This window comes from Primulina huaijiensis, chromosome 4, assembly GCF_012295235.1.
Source record: "Primulina huaijiensis isolate GDHJ02 chromosome 4, ASM1229523v2, whole genome shotgun sequence".
NCBI classification, from domain to species: domain Eukaryota; kingdom Viridiplantae; phylum Streptophyta; class Magnoliopsida; order Lamiales; family Gesneriaceae; genus Primulina; species Primulina huaijiensis.
The window spans coordinates 23779234-23800863 of record NC_133309.1 but is presented as its reverse complement, the minus strand read 5'-3'; the positions used below and the strand labels follow the sequence as shown (position 1 = coordinate 23800863).

The window sequence follows — 21630 nt, the reverse complement described above, 5'->3', positions numbered from 1 at the left end:
ATTTATATGCACAATCAGCAAGCTCAATATCTTGAGCTAATGCACGAAATCGTTAATTTTCTAACATCGAATCGAGCTGAATCGAGCATAGTTAGTTCAAATTCGAACTTTCATGACTGGTGCCACAGAAAATGAACCCAAGTAACCCAGTTCTTTTGAGTAGATAACATAAGGCGTACCATTCCCCAAGAACAACAATTTAAGTCGCAGGTTTGTGAGACAAGCTTTCGTGTACTCCCATGTTTGAAACAATATTGCCGGAATACATTTTCACTATCCCCTTTTTGGTAAAAAATGACAGGGTACCCAAATGTAGTGCAATTCAATAAATATACATAAATTTAACTTGTAATTCCCAAGGAAGACACATAGATGGCCTATATCGAACGAATTAAACAGCCTCCATCTCAGGGAATATCATGTTGCCAACATACTGTGATTTCAAAGGTAGGCCACGAAAACATGATCAAATAAATCAACCAATTACTATAATGATAGACATTGTACCCTGTCTGGTAGGCTTCTAGTCATGGGGATAGCAGATACATATCTTTGTGGCAAAGGTTTGTGAGAAGGAGCTGTATCAGATATATCGGTTTGCCCTCGACCGTGAAATTTAGCTAATCGATTGATGACAGAAAATTTATCCAGATCCTGGCATTCCATTCTCACGTCAAATATTGAAGAACTTTTCTCCAATCTGAAACATAGAAATCAAACAGTGGGAAAGTGGCAAAAGGGAAAAAAACAAGAGATGAAATTGAAGAAAAGGAAAAGAGCATAACCGGGAAAGGTTGAAACTTGAAACAAGGAAAGTACAAGTACTAATACCAGATAGGACACAACACCAGCCCAGATCAAATCTAATTTTTCTTAAACGAAGTTGCGCTGAATTAAGTAAACAAAAAGAATTCTTCACGGCAATGGAAATAATTAAGATACATAATTTTCAAAGGAAGGACAGGAAAGAAGATAGGTTTCCATAACTTATTATAAAACCGGAAAACCAAGTTGATTTTGTCAAACCATTTGCTCCAAACTACCCTCGAATTTCATTTTATTTTCTCCAAAACACACACTTAAGCAGAAACATCTAAAATTTTTATCCATGTCAGTCATCCAGATAGTCTTCTATCTACTGCTTCCACAACAAACAAAGAGTATTACTAGAGAAAAAGGTCAAATAGTCAGTAAATTTATCACATACACTTATATTATGAGTAAACTGGCCTCGATGGATTCTGTCAGTAACTGACTCCACTTTCTCACTTAATAGCAATATAATTAGCATGTAAAAGTTTGGCGATAAGAAAGGAACGAATCAAATGAATTAGATATCGCATTTGTGATATGAGTGAACAAACATAACCATGCCAAGCATGATCGAAAAAGTTTCTGAAGTTTGAGCTAAGTTCGAATAATTTTTATGGGTTCTGAAATCCGCTGAGAACTTAATTGAATGCTTTCAATGCTTGAGCCCAGATGAACATGAAAACATCCAAGCAAGATCCCTGCTCAGTCAGGTCTGACACTCGAGCATATGGTTCATTTAAGTAAAATACTTCGATTATGACATATCATTCTTCAATATCATTGATTACACTCGCATTTATTAGTTTGTTTAAAATATTTCAATAAAAATGTGCCAGCAAAGCTTGACTCATTTATCTTCTCCAAAAAAATCCATGTAAAATTATTTCAGACGACGATAGATTACTATTCTCCAAGACTAAATAGTGACAAGTTTTTCATCAGAAAAAAAAGTTCATCCCCTAGACTTATTGCATCCTAGTTAGGGGTGTCAAAATGCGACACGACCCGTCAACCCGACACGACCCAACACGAAAAAAATCAGGTTCGGGTTGGGTGGATTCGGGTTAGTGACATGTTATGCGGGTTTCGGGTTGGGTCGCGGGTTGACCCGCGAACTTTTTTTTTGAAAATATTACCTATATTTTTATATATTGTATGTTTGAACAAAATTGATTGTATATTTATATGATAAATTTTCATCATTTAATATTTATTTTGCATATTTTTATTTTTTTAACAATTTTTTATTTGATTTAGTAAATATACTTTTAATTTTCTACGATTAAACTTTCAAATTTAAATCGGAAATTTTGTTATTATGTGTTTAAATTAAAATATTATTATTATTTTTTATTTTTTTGAATTTTTTTCATTGATTTTTTTAAAAAAATTTAAAAATAAATAAATAAAATTCGGGTTAGGCTGGTTAGACGGGTTGAGTCGGGTTATACGGGTTCGTGTTCGGGTTGGGGGTTTTCGGGTTGCTTCGGGTTCGGGTTGAAAAAAAAATAAAAAAAATTTCGCGGGTTGACCCGAAACCCGACCCAACCCACCCGATTGACACCCCTAATCCTAGTGGCTCTTGGCCCCTCTCAACTCCGTCAATTTGTGTCAACTTCAAGTACCAGGCCACCTATGCAGTAGAGCTATTATGTTATGAAAAAAACACTGCAAATACACTTCCAATTAAATTATGCATTTCTCAGAAGATATATTATGATATTGAACAATCAGAAGTTACTAAATCAAAACAGAACACTTCAAATTATATATCAAATTTTTCCATAACTCTCTCCCTTAAGCAAGATTCACATCTTCAAGCTTAAAAAATATTAATGATAATCTTGGCAGCGTGGAAACAATTACTCGTCAAAAAATGCTATCATCCATTCAAACTTCCCACGAGACACCAATATGGTGTGGTTGTTTTAATAGACTTCTTCAATACTAAGGTTCAAGAAGTCAGTCTTTCAATACATACAGGCGCTCCATGTCGCTAGTCACATATGTCATATGATAACATGTATTAAAAGCAAAAAAGGCAAGAGAGAGGCACTATATTCGTGAGAAAATAGAAATAGGAGCTAGAATGGGTTGGTTGCTTTTGAACTTAATAACCCAGAGTTTATTTCTCCATTGAAACCTTTCCATAAACTGCCAAGTGCCAACATACTTCTCTAAGGGGCTTGTCATTCACATCAATACTTCTATTCCTTTTTCGTCGGTTCAATTTTCCTTCATTATCTAAAGGGATCATCACAAGCTTAAATTCCAAAATACACAACTTGATGGAACCGATGTTCTGCCAAGAGGCAAGAGTTTCTTTGCATTACTTTTATCAAATATGTTTTACACTTTTATTTTGAATACGAAGGTACCTAGCTTCAAAATTCATTTTATTTAAAACACATTTGTCTAAAAAATTAATGCAATTTCATATTTTAACACAATAGCTAAGAAGCAATCTTTTCTTACATATTAAAAAATAAATTAAGCAGAAAAATGAACTAATTTTTTGATTTCCCAAGCTCCATACGCTTGGTTTGATTTCTTTTAAAAAAAAAACCCATATTTCCTTCCACAGAATAAAATCAAATACAATCACTTGAACTTTTATTATTCCTCAAAATATATTTTCATCAGTTTATAATCTCAACATAATTGTTACATTTAATTCCGCTTCTCAACACTTCAAAAATTTGTTATCTTATTATATTATATTTTAGTCTAAAAACATATTTTCAAAGTTTTAATATATCTCACCCCTGATCAATCACCCACACAAATATCATTTTAATAAATTTACCGATTTTATATGATTTGACGTGCACAATAAAAAATATCCCTAAAAATAAATTTCAGCCATCGCCTTTTATCTCACAAATTCATCTCAAAAAATCTTTCCCTGAAACATTTCTGTCAGCAAATTAACGGTGGCAGGTGGTGGGTGAATGGTAGCAAACAGCATTGATAATGGATGGACAAATTCGGAAATGTGAAGGAAATTCTGATGCAATTTAATGCATCTGATATGAAAAATCGCCTATAAATAGGTTATTCCTCCGAACATTTTATTCATCATATTGTCGAGTTCTCTAATTTCAATACATTCTTACTTGAGTGTGTTGTTTTATAATATTTGAGAGGTGTTTTGTTCTTCTGTATTAAGAGAGTGTGTGTTCTCATTGAAAACACAATGAGTGGTAGTACATCATAAAATATTATAATGGAATTCTTTTCATTTTGCCATGTTTTTTACTTTAATAGTTTTTAGGGTTTTCCACGTAAACCTTGGTCTCCGTCAGCCGTCAAGCAATTCTCCTTCCTTAAAACTACTTGTATCTTTATTTTCCACAACATAAAATGCTCTTATTGAATTTTGTTATCTCATACATGTCCGTCATTATGTCTACAACAATTTAGTAGACTGGACAAAACAATACAGCCTTAATAAAACATCTCAAAAACATATTTTCTGTTGCAAAAGATCATTCAAGGATTCAAGGCTGCAACCACATAGCATACTCTAAATTTTAAGAAAGATTAAACCAAGACTCTGATATCACTTGTCGATCTCAGGTGTGACATCTTGAGATACAAATATGAAAACAAAGTATAAAACTGAACTAAGAGATTTAGGTAGAAAATACTTATAATATTTCACTATAATATTTTATGGTGTACAATCACTCACTATATTTCACTCTCTCTTAATACAGGAGAACAAAATAGATCAAAAATATTATATAACACACTCAAATAAGAATGTGCTGAGAGGAGAGAAGAACTCGAGAATTAGATGAATAAAATATTCATAGGGGATTCTTCATATCGAATTCCTTCACATTTCCGAATCTGCCACCAACCATCATCAATGTTGTCTGCCACCATTCACCCACCATATGTCACCATTAATTTGCCGACATTTATCCCACTTGGAAATTTGATTGAGAATCAAACAAATCTTCACATCCTTTCAATCTTGTAATTCACTGCTACTTACGTTTCTATTAAATCACTTGAAGATCTACATCATTCAAACTTATCAATGTTCAATGGCTTATTCATGACATCAGTTATGTCATCTTTTATATGGATCTTCAATATATTCACACTTCTTTTTTCTACTACTTCTTTAACAAAATGAAACTGAATTCAATGTGTTTAGTCCTGGAATAAAATGTTGGATTCCTTACAATGAGCAAGACACTCTAGCTGTCACAAAACAAATGAACATTTTCTTGTTTGTGCTCAATTTCCTCCAATAACCTTTTAATTCATATCGTCTTCTTGTTGAGTAGTTGTCATATATTCTGCCTCTGTTGTAGATAACGTCACAACTGTTTGTAGTTTTGAAACTCAGCTTACTATTCCCCCTACAAGTGTAAATACAAAACCAGTAGTAGATTTTCTGTCAGTGGGATCATCTGCATTATCTGAATCAACATAGCCCCTAATTATAAAATCAGATCCCCCAAAACATAATGCAACATTTGACGTACCCTTAATGTATCTAAGGATCCTATTAATAGTAATCCAATGCTCTCATTCAGGATTCGTCATATACCGACTAACTGCTCTCACTGCTTGAGCAATGTCCGGTGTTGTACAGATCATCGTGAACATCAAACTTCTCACTACTGATGCAAATGGTACTCGAGACATCTCAATTTTATCTGCTTCTTTGTTATGACACATCTCGAGGTCTTGAAATAACAAGAAAAAAGGTCAAAATTGGCTTGTTATCATGCATGTTGAAGTGTACCGAGACTTTCTTCAAATAATTGTTCTGAGAAGCCAAATCTTTATGTTACTTCTATCTCGGTGAACTTGCATCACCCTGGAAACCTCAGACTCGATATGTTCTTGTTCCTCGTGCTCTAGTACTGCTTCACAAGAAATTTGACCTTCGTCGGTCTTATTTTCCACCAGAAATATAGTAATTTCTAAATTCAGTGTCTTTGTCTGCTTTATCTTCCTCGAAGACATCTCTACTGATGACAAGCTCGTGGACAGTAGGATCCCTCAAGTAAAACCCTTTTTACTCCATCATCATAACCCAAGAAGATACACTTTCTGGATTTTGAATCCAACTTCGATCTTTCTTGATCATTGTACAGAACGTACACATGACTTCCAAATGTATGCAAATGAGAATAATCAGTTGGCTCCCCAATCCACATCTACATCGGAGACTTCAGATCAATCGTCAGTGAATGAGAACGATTGACGATATAACTAGCGGTCTCGACTACTTCTGCCCAAAATAACTTGGCTAGATCACGGTCCTTAACATGGCTCTTGTTCTGTCCAACAAGATCATGTATTAAGAGTGTGTATTCTCTTTGAAAACACTTTGAGTGGTGGTTGTATACCATAAAATATTATAGTTGAATTCTTTCATCTTGCCCATAGTTTTTACTCTAATAATTTTTTGGGTTTTCCACGTAAACTTGGTGTCCGGTTTTATAATTTATTTTTTTATTTATATCTCAAGATGTCGCACCTTGGACTAACAATTTCTTCAAAACATAAAAATGAGACAAAACATTCCAATGATTTCTACTTAAAGTATTTCAGAAACACAAAACATCACAAAATTATCCAAAGGTGCTTTAAAAAAACAAAGAGTTATTTTTAAAACATGTGATTTCTTTAGTTTTTTTTTAAAAAAATACTACATATCCAAACACGTTCTTCAAAACTTAGTTGGTGGCTGCCATACAGCTTGAAAAGTGACTCAATGTTAGTGGGACGATTATAGTAATAGGGTTTGATCCTCTTAAGTTCAGCGTTTTAGGACTTAGATTAGATACAATGCGAAATGCGGATGGATATATATTTGTTCTATATATGCATTTTAAATATATAAGGAAACAATTCAATATAAGATCTAGACATAATTAGGAACAAAACAAAATATTATATCCCCCAAAATATTAGAATAATATACTTTCAAGTCAGTATTGTTGCATATTGATGTGTTTAGATTATCCCATGTCTTCAGATCCTGGTCACAAACTATAATTGCATAACCCGTAAAGACTGCTAACACCTGATTTTATTGAACACTTGTGCATGATAGAGTTCAGAATTTATCTTCGAAAAGATCTCCATGTAAAAGCACAGATGCAATTTTCAATCTTAGCTGCTTCTGCACATGGTGTGCAATAGCTTTGAATAAATATATAGCTTAAATAAATTATTTTATCTATAGAATTCAAGTACTAAAATTTTCTTGTAGTTTTTACACTTCACAATAAGNAAAAAAAAAAAAAAAAAAAAAAAAAAAAAAAAAAAAACAACAACAAGAAGAAGAAGTCAGCAGAGAAAGTAACTAGAATGGTTCATCTAAACCAATCTGTCAAAGCAAAATAAAATTATGTTGGTTTTCAGCCAGAAAACATATATTTGAAATTACTAACTCAAAACGTACTAGACTGGATCGCACAAAGTATTGGCAGCATTTAGATCAAGTAAAAGTCCATATATAGGAACAAACATACCAAAAATCAAGAAATAAGTGCAAAGATTTACCTCAGGAAATCATTTTCCAGCTTTCCCAATCTTCCCGTCAAACCTTCCATAACTTTTCCAGAATACCGATCAACATTAATCTCTGATGATTTACCCTTAGCAGAAAGTCTAACAAAGTTTAGAGATAAGAGCTAGTCATTCAGAAAGGAGAATCAATTCATCAAAAATATCCAAAAACCTGACAAATTCGAAAGATTGAGGCTTTAAACTGATTCAACAATGCTGAAGGAATATTCAAATAAGTTCTTACAGTTCCACGCTGTCACAGGGTAAGTCCAAACCACTTGAGTGAAAAACTGCACCGCAGACATTTCCCAGCACGGCTCTGGCGACAGCATAAGCCACATTCTCACATTTAACACTGGCATCAGCAGACAGGATAGCAGCTGGTGGAGGGAAAAATAACTGCTGCATGAGCTGTGTTGTCAAGATAAGCCTTCTTTTAGATCTACGAAATGATGGTCCAACTTCAATCAATTCAGCATCATCATCAACCTGCCATCAGCAAAAGAAATGAAAAATGTAGAGAACCATGGGAGAGTTGAAGTCCCTAATGAAGAAAGAGTAAGAACAACCCAAACACACCTTTTCTTTTAGACAATTTGCCACTTGACTCCACACTGTCTCTGCCACACTGCATGCAGCATACTCATTCAGATTAACAAATTAAATTATAGAGCAAGACAAACCTGAAGAATTTTAAAAAGCTACTAACATGGTACAAAATTCCAACAAACAAATCCTGAATCTTCACTAACATCGTAAACACAACTTTGCAGAAAAAAACATAATAGAATAATGAGAGAAAAACTGATTCATGATTACCACCTCAGACTCGAAAGATTTTGCGAACCATCTGCTATTTCTTTGTGCCAAGGTTGAAGCTGAGAAGTAGCAGTCTTACGCTTCTTAGGTCTCGATACCACAAGATTTTGAGCAGTGGCATTCAGCTCATATGAGCGACCAGATGACAAAGGCGCATTTACTAATGTAGAGGTAGACGTAGGACCGGTCGTATTAATTTGACATGCATCTATGGGGGCATCAGTACCTTTCTCCTCTGAACCAAGGGTATCCATAACACTTGGAGACTTTCCAAGTTCTCCTGACATTGAGGGGATCAATTTATGTGCATTATAACTGTGCAACACTTGCCCATTTTTAAAAGTACCATACTGATTGAACCAGGATGGGGCCATCTGTGGGCTAACCTCGGGATACTCAGCTCTAACTGAGGTGGTATAATCAGTAGAAGAGTTGCTATGAGACTCTTTTGCACCACGCAACAGAATATCCTGTGAGGCTACATTTCCATGCTGCGAAGGGTTTATCTGCAAGGCATCGGCTGCCAAAAGGAAATTTGGCATCCACAAATCATCAGAAGGAACTCCAGTACTTGAACCCAAAGAATCTCCAAGTACAAGACCGCGATCATTTTGCTGCCCGCCTGTTGAAGCTACTCGGTCAACATCTAAGCAATCATCAGGTCCTTTCATTCTCTTAGAGACCCTAAAGCTAGGATCAGCCCCTGCATCCTTCAAGGCCTTCATTTGGTTTAGCGATGCATTATTTTGACGGGAGAAGGAATTAGGTTTCAGGGAATGACCAAAGGCTTCAATATTTTTCTGAGTTGAAAACAAATCAAGGGGAGAATTATCAGAATGATTCTTGTTGGTTGTGTCAATTCTGATGGATGACAATGAGTGTCCAGCACTTTCTTTCAACCTTTGCTCTTCCTCATCAACAACACCAGGAGAATTCACATAAATTGATCTTAAGTCGGAAGACAGGTCACCCCCTTTGCAAACATTCATACTGCCTTGAGTCAGGGGAGCAGAACTTGATTCCCCAGTATTTGGTTGGGTTAAGTCCGAGAATGGTGCTGATGCTTTCTGGTAATGTGAACCAAAAGAATGTTGACTGGTGTAGACATTGGTCGTTAAATTATGTAATGCATTGAGGGAACTTCCCTGATGAGATATACCATGCATACTAAAAGGCTGAGTAGCATGCAACGGATCCCTGGCTGATGCAGTTGAAGTTGGACCTCGTTCATGTGCATCATTAGGGCCAGCCTGTTGGGTCATACCCCGTGACGACATAACATTAGATTTTTGAACATCTCCAAGAGTATCGGGCGAAACTGTCTCCATGGATCCCCTTATATTGTTTGAAACATCACTGCTGAAAGATGAGTCAACGTGCTGATTCATCGTGATTTTTCCACTTGACCTCATTACTTGCTGATTTCGAAGTTGACTCACATGCGGAGAATCTAAACTAAATGCTTCTTGAAAGTTTCGATGTCTCTCATCATTTCCACTATATCGCGGAGGTACTGCAGGTCTGTTATTTTTAAACTCAGCTTGGAATTCACCACGAGGAAAATTCAATGATTGAATTGTAGATGTTGGGACCATCTGTTGGCCTTTCTCTTCCATTTCTGCTACAGCATGACTAATAGGCATTGAAGTAACCGAGCTTTGAGCTTTTTGGGATGAAGTTGACTGGTCAGGAACCTGTCCCCGCTGAAGGGATGGAGGACCAAGTTGCAGACCAAAACCTTGATAAACAGAAGATTGATTTTGCTGAAAGAAACCAGCAGTCCCATCAACTTTTCCCGCTTCAGGTAACTGAGCGTATACCTTACCCTCAGAACTTAAGTGCATCATGTCACCATGACCACTAGAATGATCGACCTTGGGAAGAAGCTCCAGCATGTTTTGGCTAGATTGAATAGATAATGTCAAAAAAGTATCACAACATGTATAATAACTAATTTAGAATGAAAGAAATGAAAAAAATAAGTACCCTGACGAAGAGACAGTGTTTGGGGTGAATGAATCAAAGGGTCGACTGTAGGAAACAGATATAGATGGTGCATAACCAGGTAAACCAACATGGGGTGGTTCTTCATTCATCACTTTATTGTGTTTCTGAAGCTTGGAGGATTGCCCCATCACCTGTTCATTTACTTTAGAATTTCTAGGATACTGAACCAAAAAGTTTGACTGGTCAAGATTGGAATTTGGTTGCGACATGGCCTGTAAATTGGTAGATTGCTTCAGGTGATAGGAAGGTTCTGCATCCTCATCTGAATTTCCCATAGGATGATACTGAAATTTACGAGGAACAGAAATTTTCCTGGATAACTGATTGGTTAACTTTTGATTCGCAGGGGGCAAAGATTTTGAAACACTCGCACCTGATCCAGTTTCTCTGAATCCACCAGAAGTGTGCCCAGATAAGTTGGAGCGATGGCTATCATTAGAATTTTCCATCATGTCATAATTTTCCATCTCATGTCTTGTAGCTTCCTCCTTTTCACAGCTATTCAAAGAGTCCAAACCCTGATTATGTTCAATAGCCTGGTGTGGCGTTCTACCCAAATCTTTACCCCCTTGGTAAATTGTAGAAGAACTGCTATTCTTCCACTGATTAATTTTGTTACTGTCGCGAAAAAATGGATTGGTTTCATCAGCTACACCCACGCTGTATGAGTTAGCAACTGAAGCAGCATCATTTAAACTAAGTATAACTTTATTTGTTCCGGTATTTCCAATGGTTGGTTTAACAGGACCCAACTCAGTAGCAGATCTAGAAACAGAATTTGACTTCCATAAAGAACCTCCAACAGCTTCTCCTTGTATCACACTAAATCGATTACTTTTTGAATTCTGGGACTTCTCAGCCTGATGAACATTTAACCCTCTATCGCCACCAGTTGGTATAGCTACCAGAGTATTCCTACCATTTGATTGTTGTTCAGAACCACTCTGTTGATGTGCCCAAGGCGAGGAGATTTTCATAGCGCTCATCCCAGTTTCGGGAGAATTTTGAGAGGCATCTCTATAGATTTGACTATCTCCAGTGACTGATTTTTGTGGTGGAATATAATTAGACCATTTGTTACCTTCTTCCAAAGAAACAAATCTTTCAGACACCTCATTTGGCAGTCTTTGACCAGGTTCATTCAGAAACCTGTGTCCAAGGAGATTCAATCCTGCGACATTTTTTACATTGATATCACCAGAAGGGGGAATAGATCCAGGACTAGGTGCTGAAGGCATTCGCGTTTTATGATCAACCAAAGATGATTGTTGTTTAACATTGTTATTGTGAACTGAAGAGGACTGATTTGCTGAAGAAACATTAACATTGTGGGAAATCAGACCACTCCACTCCTCCTGGGGAACTATATCATTGCTAGAAGTTTCTGCAACAGCTGACTGCATAAGAGCACTCCAGCTGCCACTATGAATAGAAGGAAAACCATTCAAAGACTCACCGTTGTCAAACAAATTACCAGATTCTCCAGTCATGTTAGCAGCATCACCAAAGGCAGCCCATATGTTATCATCTGAACCAAACAGAATCTTTTCTTCAGCTGGATCTAGGGCAACCTCATTGCTGGATGCAACAGCTGGCCTCCTAAATTTTTCACTTTTTGTCTCAGGTCGAATTGTTAGCTCCTGCCTCCCCAGTAAGTCCTGAGGAGCATTTCTTTGGATGGAATTCACTTGCTGCAGACTGCCCATATTTCTCGGTTCAGTATATAAAGATTGACTAGGAGTACGTCGAATCATATTCTCATTCTGAAATTTCTGTCTCGCAATGGAATCTTCATCGTTTAAACCAACCTGGTCCGCAAAAAAATTATGATTACCCTGAAGAGTATTGCTAGAGGTTGACATTTGCAGCATTGGAGATCTATCAGTCACCTTGTGAGAATATTGGTTTGAATTTAAACCCCTTGAACCAGAAACAGGAATCCCATAGAGTGATTGATCAACAGATTGAGGCACCAAATCCACTAAATGCTGAGTCTGGCCAAGGTTCGGAGGGAAAACTAGTCCAGTTTGAGTCCCTTGCATGGACGGAGAACCACGGTTCATCCAGTTTGCACTGACTTCAGTTGTCCAGGGATACTGCTGTAAATCAGAAACTGGATTGCCATCAATCGAAGTGGAGTGCCTGCCAGATGCTTGTTTAGTAAAGGCCTGAACCTGATTAACATGATTCTGTTGCCTCATCTCAAGTGGCTGGAATTGTTGCTGCCTTTGTAGATCTTGCATTTTCCTGATCATGAGCTGTTGTTGCTGTTGCTGCTGATGTTGCTGTATGTTATTGATCCCAGGATGCTGGTGCTGCACTGGCTGTAACATGCTTGATTGATGATGGCTCATCTGCTGCTGACCACCAAACAGATCCAAACTTACAGAAGGCACAGATGTTTCTGATCTAAGTGAAGTTTTTGCCCCATTTTCCATTCCACTCCCTTTCTGTAGTTCATGAACAGAAAATCCTCTTGAGGTTGTCGCATGATGCGGTTCAGAATCTGTATCGACTGCCAAAAAGTTTGCTTCATTCTGTCTTGAGAGGTGAAATTGATTTCCAAACATATAGCCATTCAGATTTGGCTGTTCATTTAGGGACTGAATTTTACTAAAATCAGCCCTCAAATTTGATTGAGAAAAGTTCAAGTCCTGCGTCACATGGAAAGGGTAGCTGCCTTGCCCTCTATCAATGTCTGTTCATGAGATACAGAGAAATTTTTAAACTGGTGATGATGGAACTCAATGTTAAAAAACCGATGTTCAAGCAGCCTAGTAATACCTGGATCTTGTAAATTATAAGTCTTGTTGTTTGAATGTAGTGCATCAGCTTGTCTCTGGCTGCCAATCCAAAAATTGTTGCTCAACACTGGCCAATTCCCTTCGACCACTTGAGATTCAGTCTGCCCCTGAAATGTGTTGTCTTGTGCAAAAAAATTGTGGACCCTGTCTCCAAATTCGTTGCCAGGCATAGATGGTTGATGCACAAAACTGTTCAGATATTGAGTGTTGGTATGCGTATATTGATATATTAGAATCGGATACTGGCCACCATTTTATAGCTGGGAAAATGGAAGACTTGTGGCCACACCGAATTCTCCTGAAAAATAACCGTCAATCCTTGCCAACTTCTACACCTTCATGTAACCTACTGATATGAGCAGTCAAGAGTTCACTCGTTACAAAAATAACAAAATACCTTAAAAAACAAATTGCAGTCAATAAGAACAAAAGTATGCAGTGATTAGTGATGAATATTGAAATTGAACTGAGTGGTAACAATCATTTAATACAGGACATAATAATGGTTGACAAAATATCGGCTCGGCACATCATCAAGGAAAGAGCAATAATAATCAAATTAAAAGCAGGTATGTGTTAGGTGATTTGGACCATGGTGGTCTTGAGAACAAGTAATCAACAAGGAAAAAAGTGACGCTGACGAGGCATAGATTCATATGTTCTAATGTTCTCAAATGGAAACAAAATGAATTGGCAAAATATACACTTCAGTAAGTACAAAGAGAGAAAGCAAATGGCAAACAACAAACAACACCAAATAACTCACAGGCACTTATTTTCACACTCGTACACAGTCAAAGAGGTCTTGCCAGCGTTGGCATACAGATCTCTAGTGTGTGTAGACACAGTAATAACTGACTGTGTGCTCTAGAACACTTAAGACTTCAAAGTTTCAACTAAATATTACTGATGGGTACAAAGACATAATGGACAGTTTATTACTAATGATTGATTGGCAACCATTTCATTACAGTGAGAACTAAGCTCCAGAAACAGCGGAGTTAAATAGATATTCTAACAGTCATCTTCTGAATTAGTTTCCCTTTTCTGAAAATCAAAAGGACACGTCCATAACTATAACTCCCTGGTGCAAAAAGAAATAGCAAAAATACCAAAAATAGTTTCTTGCTATCCCAATAGTTAATAGACCATATTTTACTTCACCAATCAAAATGGTCACACTCACGTTACAATTAGAATTTATCATCTTTCATCACTTCCTTTCAATCATATATCGTCAAATGAACTGTGAAATTTCAATCAAAGCAAGTCATATGAAGTATGATGAGGGAACCAATCATACATGGCCAACATAAAACATCCAATGAAGTTATTTCTCCTTATGCACAGCTTGATGCCGAAGCACAGTAAAACCTCATATATCAACAATAGAGATTAGGATTAACTCTAACTGAGATAGCTTTCAAGTCGTCATAATTCCATAACTGGAAATCGGCCTTCATTAGCCAACAAACAAACATGACATTCAAAATAACCCAAGAAAAATAACACTTTTGAAGCCGAGATTGCCCAATTCTAAAGCACAATCACTTACAAAATACAGAAACATGGTAAAAAAAAAAAAGAACTCAACTAAAATAAGGCGAGCAAATTATCAATTGCAGACTCACGCGACAATTGAACCAATACAATTACCCAACGAGCCAGAAACACGACCGGGACAGTTCACGCCCCAAAAATAGCCATATTCAGATATCTCCACGCCATTATACACAATACTGAGCCGCCACCCCCCACCAAACACTTGTTTACCTTAATATATCAACGAAACAAAGAAATAGGGTTCGAGATTGGAAGAAAAACGGAACTGACGTGAATATCCGGATGAGCATGAGTGGAGAAATATTGGAGCCCCAATGGAGAATTTCGATTTGGTAGAATCTAAGTTCTAGGGTTTTGAATCGGAAAGAAATGAATGCGCTGTGTTAATGTGAAAGATAAAGTGAAACGAAATCTCAACGAACAGTGCGAGACAAGGTTAGGTTCGGGCGGAGGCTGAGACTGGGAATCGCCGAAGCGAGAGCTGCGCTTGATTGGAGAGGACTCCAGGAGAAATGGCTATCCCTTCCAATGAGAATCACCCACGTCGCGTGTAAATAACATAGGTTTTTGTTTTTTATTTTTAAATTAAATCTTTTTTAAAAACGTTTATCCATTATTGTAACCCATATATGGGTTACAAGTCCCTTGATACATACGAAAATGTACACTAATACCCCAACGATATTTGTGTGAGGAATATGTTTTATACGATAATCGACTGTGTGATGTCGGAGAATATCAACTCACGTCATCTCAAGTCTTACCAACTCTTCTATACCCGTACTTTTAATTTTTTATCTTCTACCTATAGATTTTTTTATTATAATTAATCTCATTTAATAATAGACATGATAGTTAAGATATTTTTTAATAATAAAAATATCAAAGATCGTGATGACGGCATGAGTATTTGTGCCTCATGTTGCAATACACGAGGCTCCATATAAATAAATAACAAATAGTTTGGACAAAAAATTGTTCCATGGAATATTTATAAAAAAAAATAAATAAAAAAAAAAGAAAGAAAGCATATTAACAAAATTAAAAGTGAGAAACAAAAATAAGTCGATTAATAAATGAAATAATTTATCTGAAAATTTTATATTTTTTTAGTGAACTATAGTGGAAATTGTTATGATCGAAAATAAATTTAGAGGGAATGAATAAATTTATCTCAAAAGTTTTTTCAATTAGATTTGTAACACTGAAATTTTGTTATTATCGGTTGAGTTCTCGGTATGTCAATTGGTGTGAATTGTGCGGAAGTAGACTTACTAAAACTGATTGAACAAATAGTTTATCAAGAAAATCAATTGGGGTTTGCCGAATCATAGAAAAGTAGGTAGAATGCGAAGTAAATAATCACGGTGATGTTTCTGGATGTTCAGAGATTTCAAAACTCCTACGTTACCTCATTCTTTCTCACGGAAAGTTTGTAATAAAAGACTTTGTAATTACAAGTAATTTGAAATCACCACTTCAGTAGGACTTAATACTGCTTAACTGAAACTATCAGTAAAAATTCGATATAAACACTTCGAGCATTGAGACTTCTTACTCTCAATTACACAGATTTCATAGAGCAATTTTAAGCACAAATTTGATCTTCACAATGATCAGTTAATGATTTATCAGCGGGTGGTGGCTATTTCAGTTTGACTCGTAGAAAACTTATTCAGAGAATATTAGTTTGTTTTTTATAATCTAAATATAGATTGTATAAATGTGTAACATTCAAAGATTGTTCAACTGATCAATTTATAACTTAACCTAAAACGATAATATTTTCATATTGTATCCATTTCCGAATGCAGATTCGTTGTTGCTATGTTATCGTCTTTTCTAACATATTCTGGTAGTGCATCGAAACCTGATATTTTGTTAAGGTTTGGTGATTGTTAGTACGAAAAATTTTATCATCTATTTCAGATGGGCTCACATCCTTAATCACTTGTTATACTGATTTTTCAGGGAACATATGGATTTGAATTGACTGAGCAACTAGATAGATGGTCAGTTGGGCTTCATCAGTTAATCTTGATTCAGTTTGATTACTAGTATCATTTTTATGTTTTATCACTCTATCTTTATAATCAATTAGGCTTCTTAGGAAATTTATTCTTATGAAAATTCAGTTTTCCTCCTTAAATTCATTTCGGTTAGGTTCTATATTTATCCGTTTGATCAACAACCTTCTTCAATCACCAAAACTCAAAATGCTCCAACAAAAATTATTTGATCAATTAATAATTCATCACACTGTCACATTTAAGAATCATATCATATCATTTAAAAAACAAAAACAAAGTATATAAATTCTTACAAAATATTTTATAATTTAATTTTACAAAACTTTTGTGAGACGGTCTCACAAGTCAATTTTTTATGAGACAGATCTCTTATTTAGATCACCTATAAAAAATATTACTTTTTATACCGAAAGAATTACTTATTATTATAAATATGAGAATGATTGATCCGTCTCACATAAGACCTACTAATTTAATTTATTTAATCTCGTTTAATAATAGCCGTGGTAATTACCAAATTTTTTCATAATAAAAATCTCTAATATGGTAAAAAAAAAACAATCAATCAAATTGTTTCATTACAAAATTATCACATAGTAGGAACACATGGAGATGATCATTTAGCTATGGATTTCGATTTTCACTTCTATTATTTAAACAAAATTATATTATACTCATTATCAAAGTAAACATGCTTAACGGGACAGTTCGACCCGAAACAAGAACTCGACATAATGGGACAATTCGAAACCTGAACTCGACATAACCAGTTTGAATCCATTAGTAAATAGATCATGGCGGTTTAATCACCATGGAACGGGTTAATTTTATTTTTTTAAAAAATTTTTTTTAAAAAAATAGAAACATGCCTTGAACCGGTCCAATCCATTACCAGTTGAAACCAACCCGGAACCAGTCCATCTACTACTGGTTCGGGTAGTAGATCAGATTGGTTCCGAGGTACATACCTTGAAACCGGAACTCCGGAACCGCTAAGGATGCATATATCTAAGTCCATTTAAAGCATGATAATTTTCCTTCCATACTTTTTTCTACTAATATGAATTTTCCAAATGCAATATCAATTTTAAAAACTTTAAAAAAACTATCCAAAAATCATCTTCAAATATTTTTTCCCCAGAATTTTTGTGTTGATTTAATCAAAGCCCAATGAAATATATAGACAACTATACGTGGATTAAGAATCAATGAAAATCAGATTTTTTTTTTTAGAAAAAATGTATGTTCGTATGTTCTTCATTGTCAATTTCCCCAAATTTCTTACCAAAAATTCAAGTATTTGAGCTTTTTTCGACCAATAAAATCAATCAAAATAAAAAAAAATGTGATTGGGAAAATACACCACATTGCAGTTTCAGACAACATAATTAATTGGAGGAAATAATGTGTTTGATAGCAAAATTGAATAACAATATGACTCACAATTAGTCACAAAATGCCCACAAGAATAGCATTGTGGAGCCCAAGCTACATCGTCGGATGGACCTAAAAATCACTGAGAGAAATCAAAGAGATGCTAAGAAACACAATGAAAAAAAAATGGTAAACGAGCTATCGGAGAAAGAACAAGTTTCGTTCCTTAGTTAATCAGATTGAGTTTTATGCAAAAAATGGAATGTTAGTATTGATATCTATGCCACATGGGCTAGATCGATATTTGATCATACCCATGTGGCGGCAAATAAGCATCCAAGTATATTGAGTTTGTCAACAAATTTATCGTTCTCTATCATTGTTTTACACGCTTACTTGGATATTCTCGTTTTGAAACAATATATTCAGACATTTTCGTTAGAAATTAATCATTAAACTTTTCATTGTAGGATTTTGGTAAATACTATAAAATGTTATTAGAGAGAAGTTAATATCAGATATTTTGGGACATAAAATTGTTTTATNCGAGGCAAGAGTTTGACTCTTTTTCCTTAAAACGATATTGCCCCGCACCCGCACTGGTGCTCACGGTTGTTGGCAATTCGTTTCCCAAGATACAATGACTACGGCTTTAAAATAGTAGCACTACAAATTTTAAAGTCACACGAACTTGAAATGTTTAGAACGCTATCAAGATAGTATGAAAACTTTCTAATTTCGAATTCTAGCGTTAAACTTAAAAATCCAATTCCAAGAGTTTAAATCTTGCAAAACATGGATTTAAGCGCAAATGCTTAAAAAACTCAAAACTAGAAGACAACTATCGAATTTAATTCCAAAGTTCGAATTTAAGTGTATAAACTTAGAAAATCCAAACTCAAGATGGACACACAGTTTATCATATGAATAGGTAGGAGATTTCTCCAAGGTGTTTCTACAAATCTCGTAATTTAGTTGTCCCATAATTTTTTTTGGCGTTTTCAATTGACAATACACATTGTATAGTGCATTGTCTAGTCCATTCAAGATATAGTTTTTGTGGCGCCCCAAACTTCGCCACGTAATCATACAACATGTGACGTCATATGCATAAAAATTTTCTTCTCTACGACATAATAATATAATGCATAGACAACAACATAGTGCAATCACCACACTATTTACATCAGTGTAGCAGAAACAATGTAATAAATACACACATATAACTCAAATAAGACAATGAGTTATACTGTCTCTATCTACTATTATCTACATGACTGTTTGACTAGACACACCTAGTCCTTCACCACTATCCTGTCTCACGGCATAGTTCTATAACCTGTCCAACAGAAACAGCCCCCAAAGGGTGAGCATACACAACAATCATCATCATAATACATAACAGTTATATTAACAACAACATAAGATATAACTGAAATGATAACAGAATACCCTCTTTGTCGTTTCTGGACAATCAGCCATCAACAACCTTAACAATATCACACTGCAACAATAACATCGACGATACGTCACACCCCAACTCCGACGACATCAATATCGTCGAACGAACAACAACATCAACGATACGTCACACCCCAACTCCAACGACATCAATATCGTCCAACGAACAACAACACCAACGATACGTCGCACCCCACCTCCGGCGACAGCAATAGCGTTGAACGAACAACATCAACGTGACGTCTCTCAACAACGACAGTGAACAACATCAACAATAATAAACAACAGCAGATATAATATCAAATCCCCCAGTTCCAGTGATTAATCATTCAATGCAATAATATTCAACAATACTAAATAATAATAACATATGCTCGTACGTCAACACGTACATGATAATCGATTATATATAAAATCTGACTATTTCTTTGATCCCGAGGCTTGTGACATATCTAAATAATTCAACAACAATTACCAGATCATTATCACCATATCAATACAATTATAACAGCCTCAATATATAAAATCAAATAGCCCAACAACAATTAATGCCACAAAATATAAAACTCGATTATAAATTCTTATCGTTCATCAATTTAATATTCTGGTGTATTTAATTCACAATACTACCATCAAATACACTATACTCAATTAACTTCAAATAATAGGCTATTTTACAACATCTGTTAAACTACGAAAACTTTATATCAACATGTAGCCTATACTTCGTAGACTCCGAATATATAATCAGAATTAATAACAACTGACAAACAACTCACCAATTTCAATTCAACGATTAAAATCCTTAATTACAATAAATTAGGAATAATTGAAAATAACATCACTATAATCTTCTCTACTTCGTTAAAATTATACATTATTCAACCATCTTCAATTTCAGTATGATTTAACAATTTATTGGATTTATTCCAGAAATCGACAAATTTCAAATATCACCAAAACTATAAAATTTATACCCCAAATCGAAAACCTCGTGACAACGATCCCAGAACTGAAGTCGGTTCGTCGATTGAATAAACCGATATGTCACAAGATCGAAAAGAAAAATCGAAAACCTTATCTTTTCTCTATTCTTTCTCTGCCTTTCTCGATATGTAAACGGATAAAGTGAAATGACCAAGATATGTCATATTTCATTCTTTAAAATCATTAATTATTTAGTAATATCACATTACCAAATCAACCAATTGTGATATTTACTTCAGGCATTACAGTTTTTGCATATGAAGTCGCTATGATTCCATGCATCAACGGCTGCCCTCTTTTGAGTATCTTGTTATCTTTCATCAACAGTAGGCGGATCTTCTTTGAGAAATTTCGCCAAAGCAAAGGTGGTCAAGTAGAAGAGCATTTTTTGTTGCCACCGCTTGAAATCAGTACCATGAAACTTTTCAGGTTTTTCTCCATGATGGACAATTGGAGTCGTTGTACTTGTTGAGGCAATTTTGGTTCGAATATCGTTTTAAGATTGTTTGTATGATATTCTTTTATTTTTATTGAGAAATATCGGGACAGAAATGGGTGAACCAAATGGCTATGAAATAATAGTCAAGGCAAGAGTTTGACTCTTTTTCCTTAAAACGATATTGCCCCGTCCCGGTGCTCACGGTTGTTGGCAATTCGTTTCCAAAGATACAACAACTACGACTTTAAAATAGTAGCACTACAAATTTTAAAGCCACACGAACTTGAAATGTTTAAAACGTTATCAAGATGGTATGCAAACTTTCTAATTTCGAATTCTAAACGTTAAACTTAAAAATCCAATTTCAAGAGTTTAAATCTTTCAAAACTTGGATTTAAACACAAATACTTAAAAAAATCGAAACTAGAAGACAACTCTCGAATTTAATTCCAAAGTTCGAATTTAAGCGTATAAGCTTAGAAAATCCAAACTCAAGATTCTATATTTTGAAAATTTGAACTTTAAGCGCTAATATTTAAAAATTTGCATATAGAACTAAATTAGAGAGAGGAGAAGAAGAGAATTTGGTGCATGAATGCAAATGGGAGGGGGGGAGGAAGGGGGGTTTCTTTTTATAGAGCATGAAAAGTCTTGAATGAAGAGACATGCATTTTCTTGAAGAGATGCATTTATTCACAAAATTTGACCTCAAAAGCTTTAGCCAAATCTCATGGCCTTTCGGCCAAACTCCAAAGATCACACGGCCTTTCGGCCAAACTCCAAATATATA

The 21630-nt window shown here is 35.2% G+C and overlaps 1 protein-coding gene across 12 annotated transcripts; it reads right to left on the bottom strand.

Annotated features, from left to right (window-relative positions):
- Window positions 1–141: 141 nt before the first annotated feature.
- Window positions 142–15057, bottom strand: LOC140975576 (uncharacterized). Of its 12 annotated transcripts, none has more exons than XM_073439342.1 (8): window positions 14618–15057; window positions 12967–13335; window positions 10162–12880; window positions 8176–10077; window positions 7936–7984; window positions 7601–7845; window positions 7351–7458; window positions 142–700 (listed from the first exon to the last, which is right to left on the bottom strand). In XM_073439342.1, exons 2-8 carry the CDS (start codon window positions 13154–13156, stop codon window positions 487–489), a joined length of 5427 nt encoding a protein of 1808 aa, XP_073295443.1. In that variant the 5' UTR covers window positions 13157–13335; window positions 14618–15057; the 3' UTR covers window positions 142–486. The 12 variants fall into 12 exon arrangements, with proteins under 12 accessions (XP_073295443.1, XP_073295454.1, XP_073295445.1 ...); XM_073439353.1 differs by having other exon boundaries at window positions 8179–10077; XM_073439344.1 differs by having other exon boundaries at window positions 12967–13332.
- Window positions 15058–21630: the final 6573 nt, after the last annotated feature.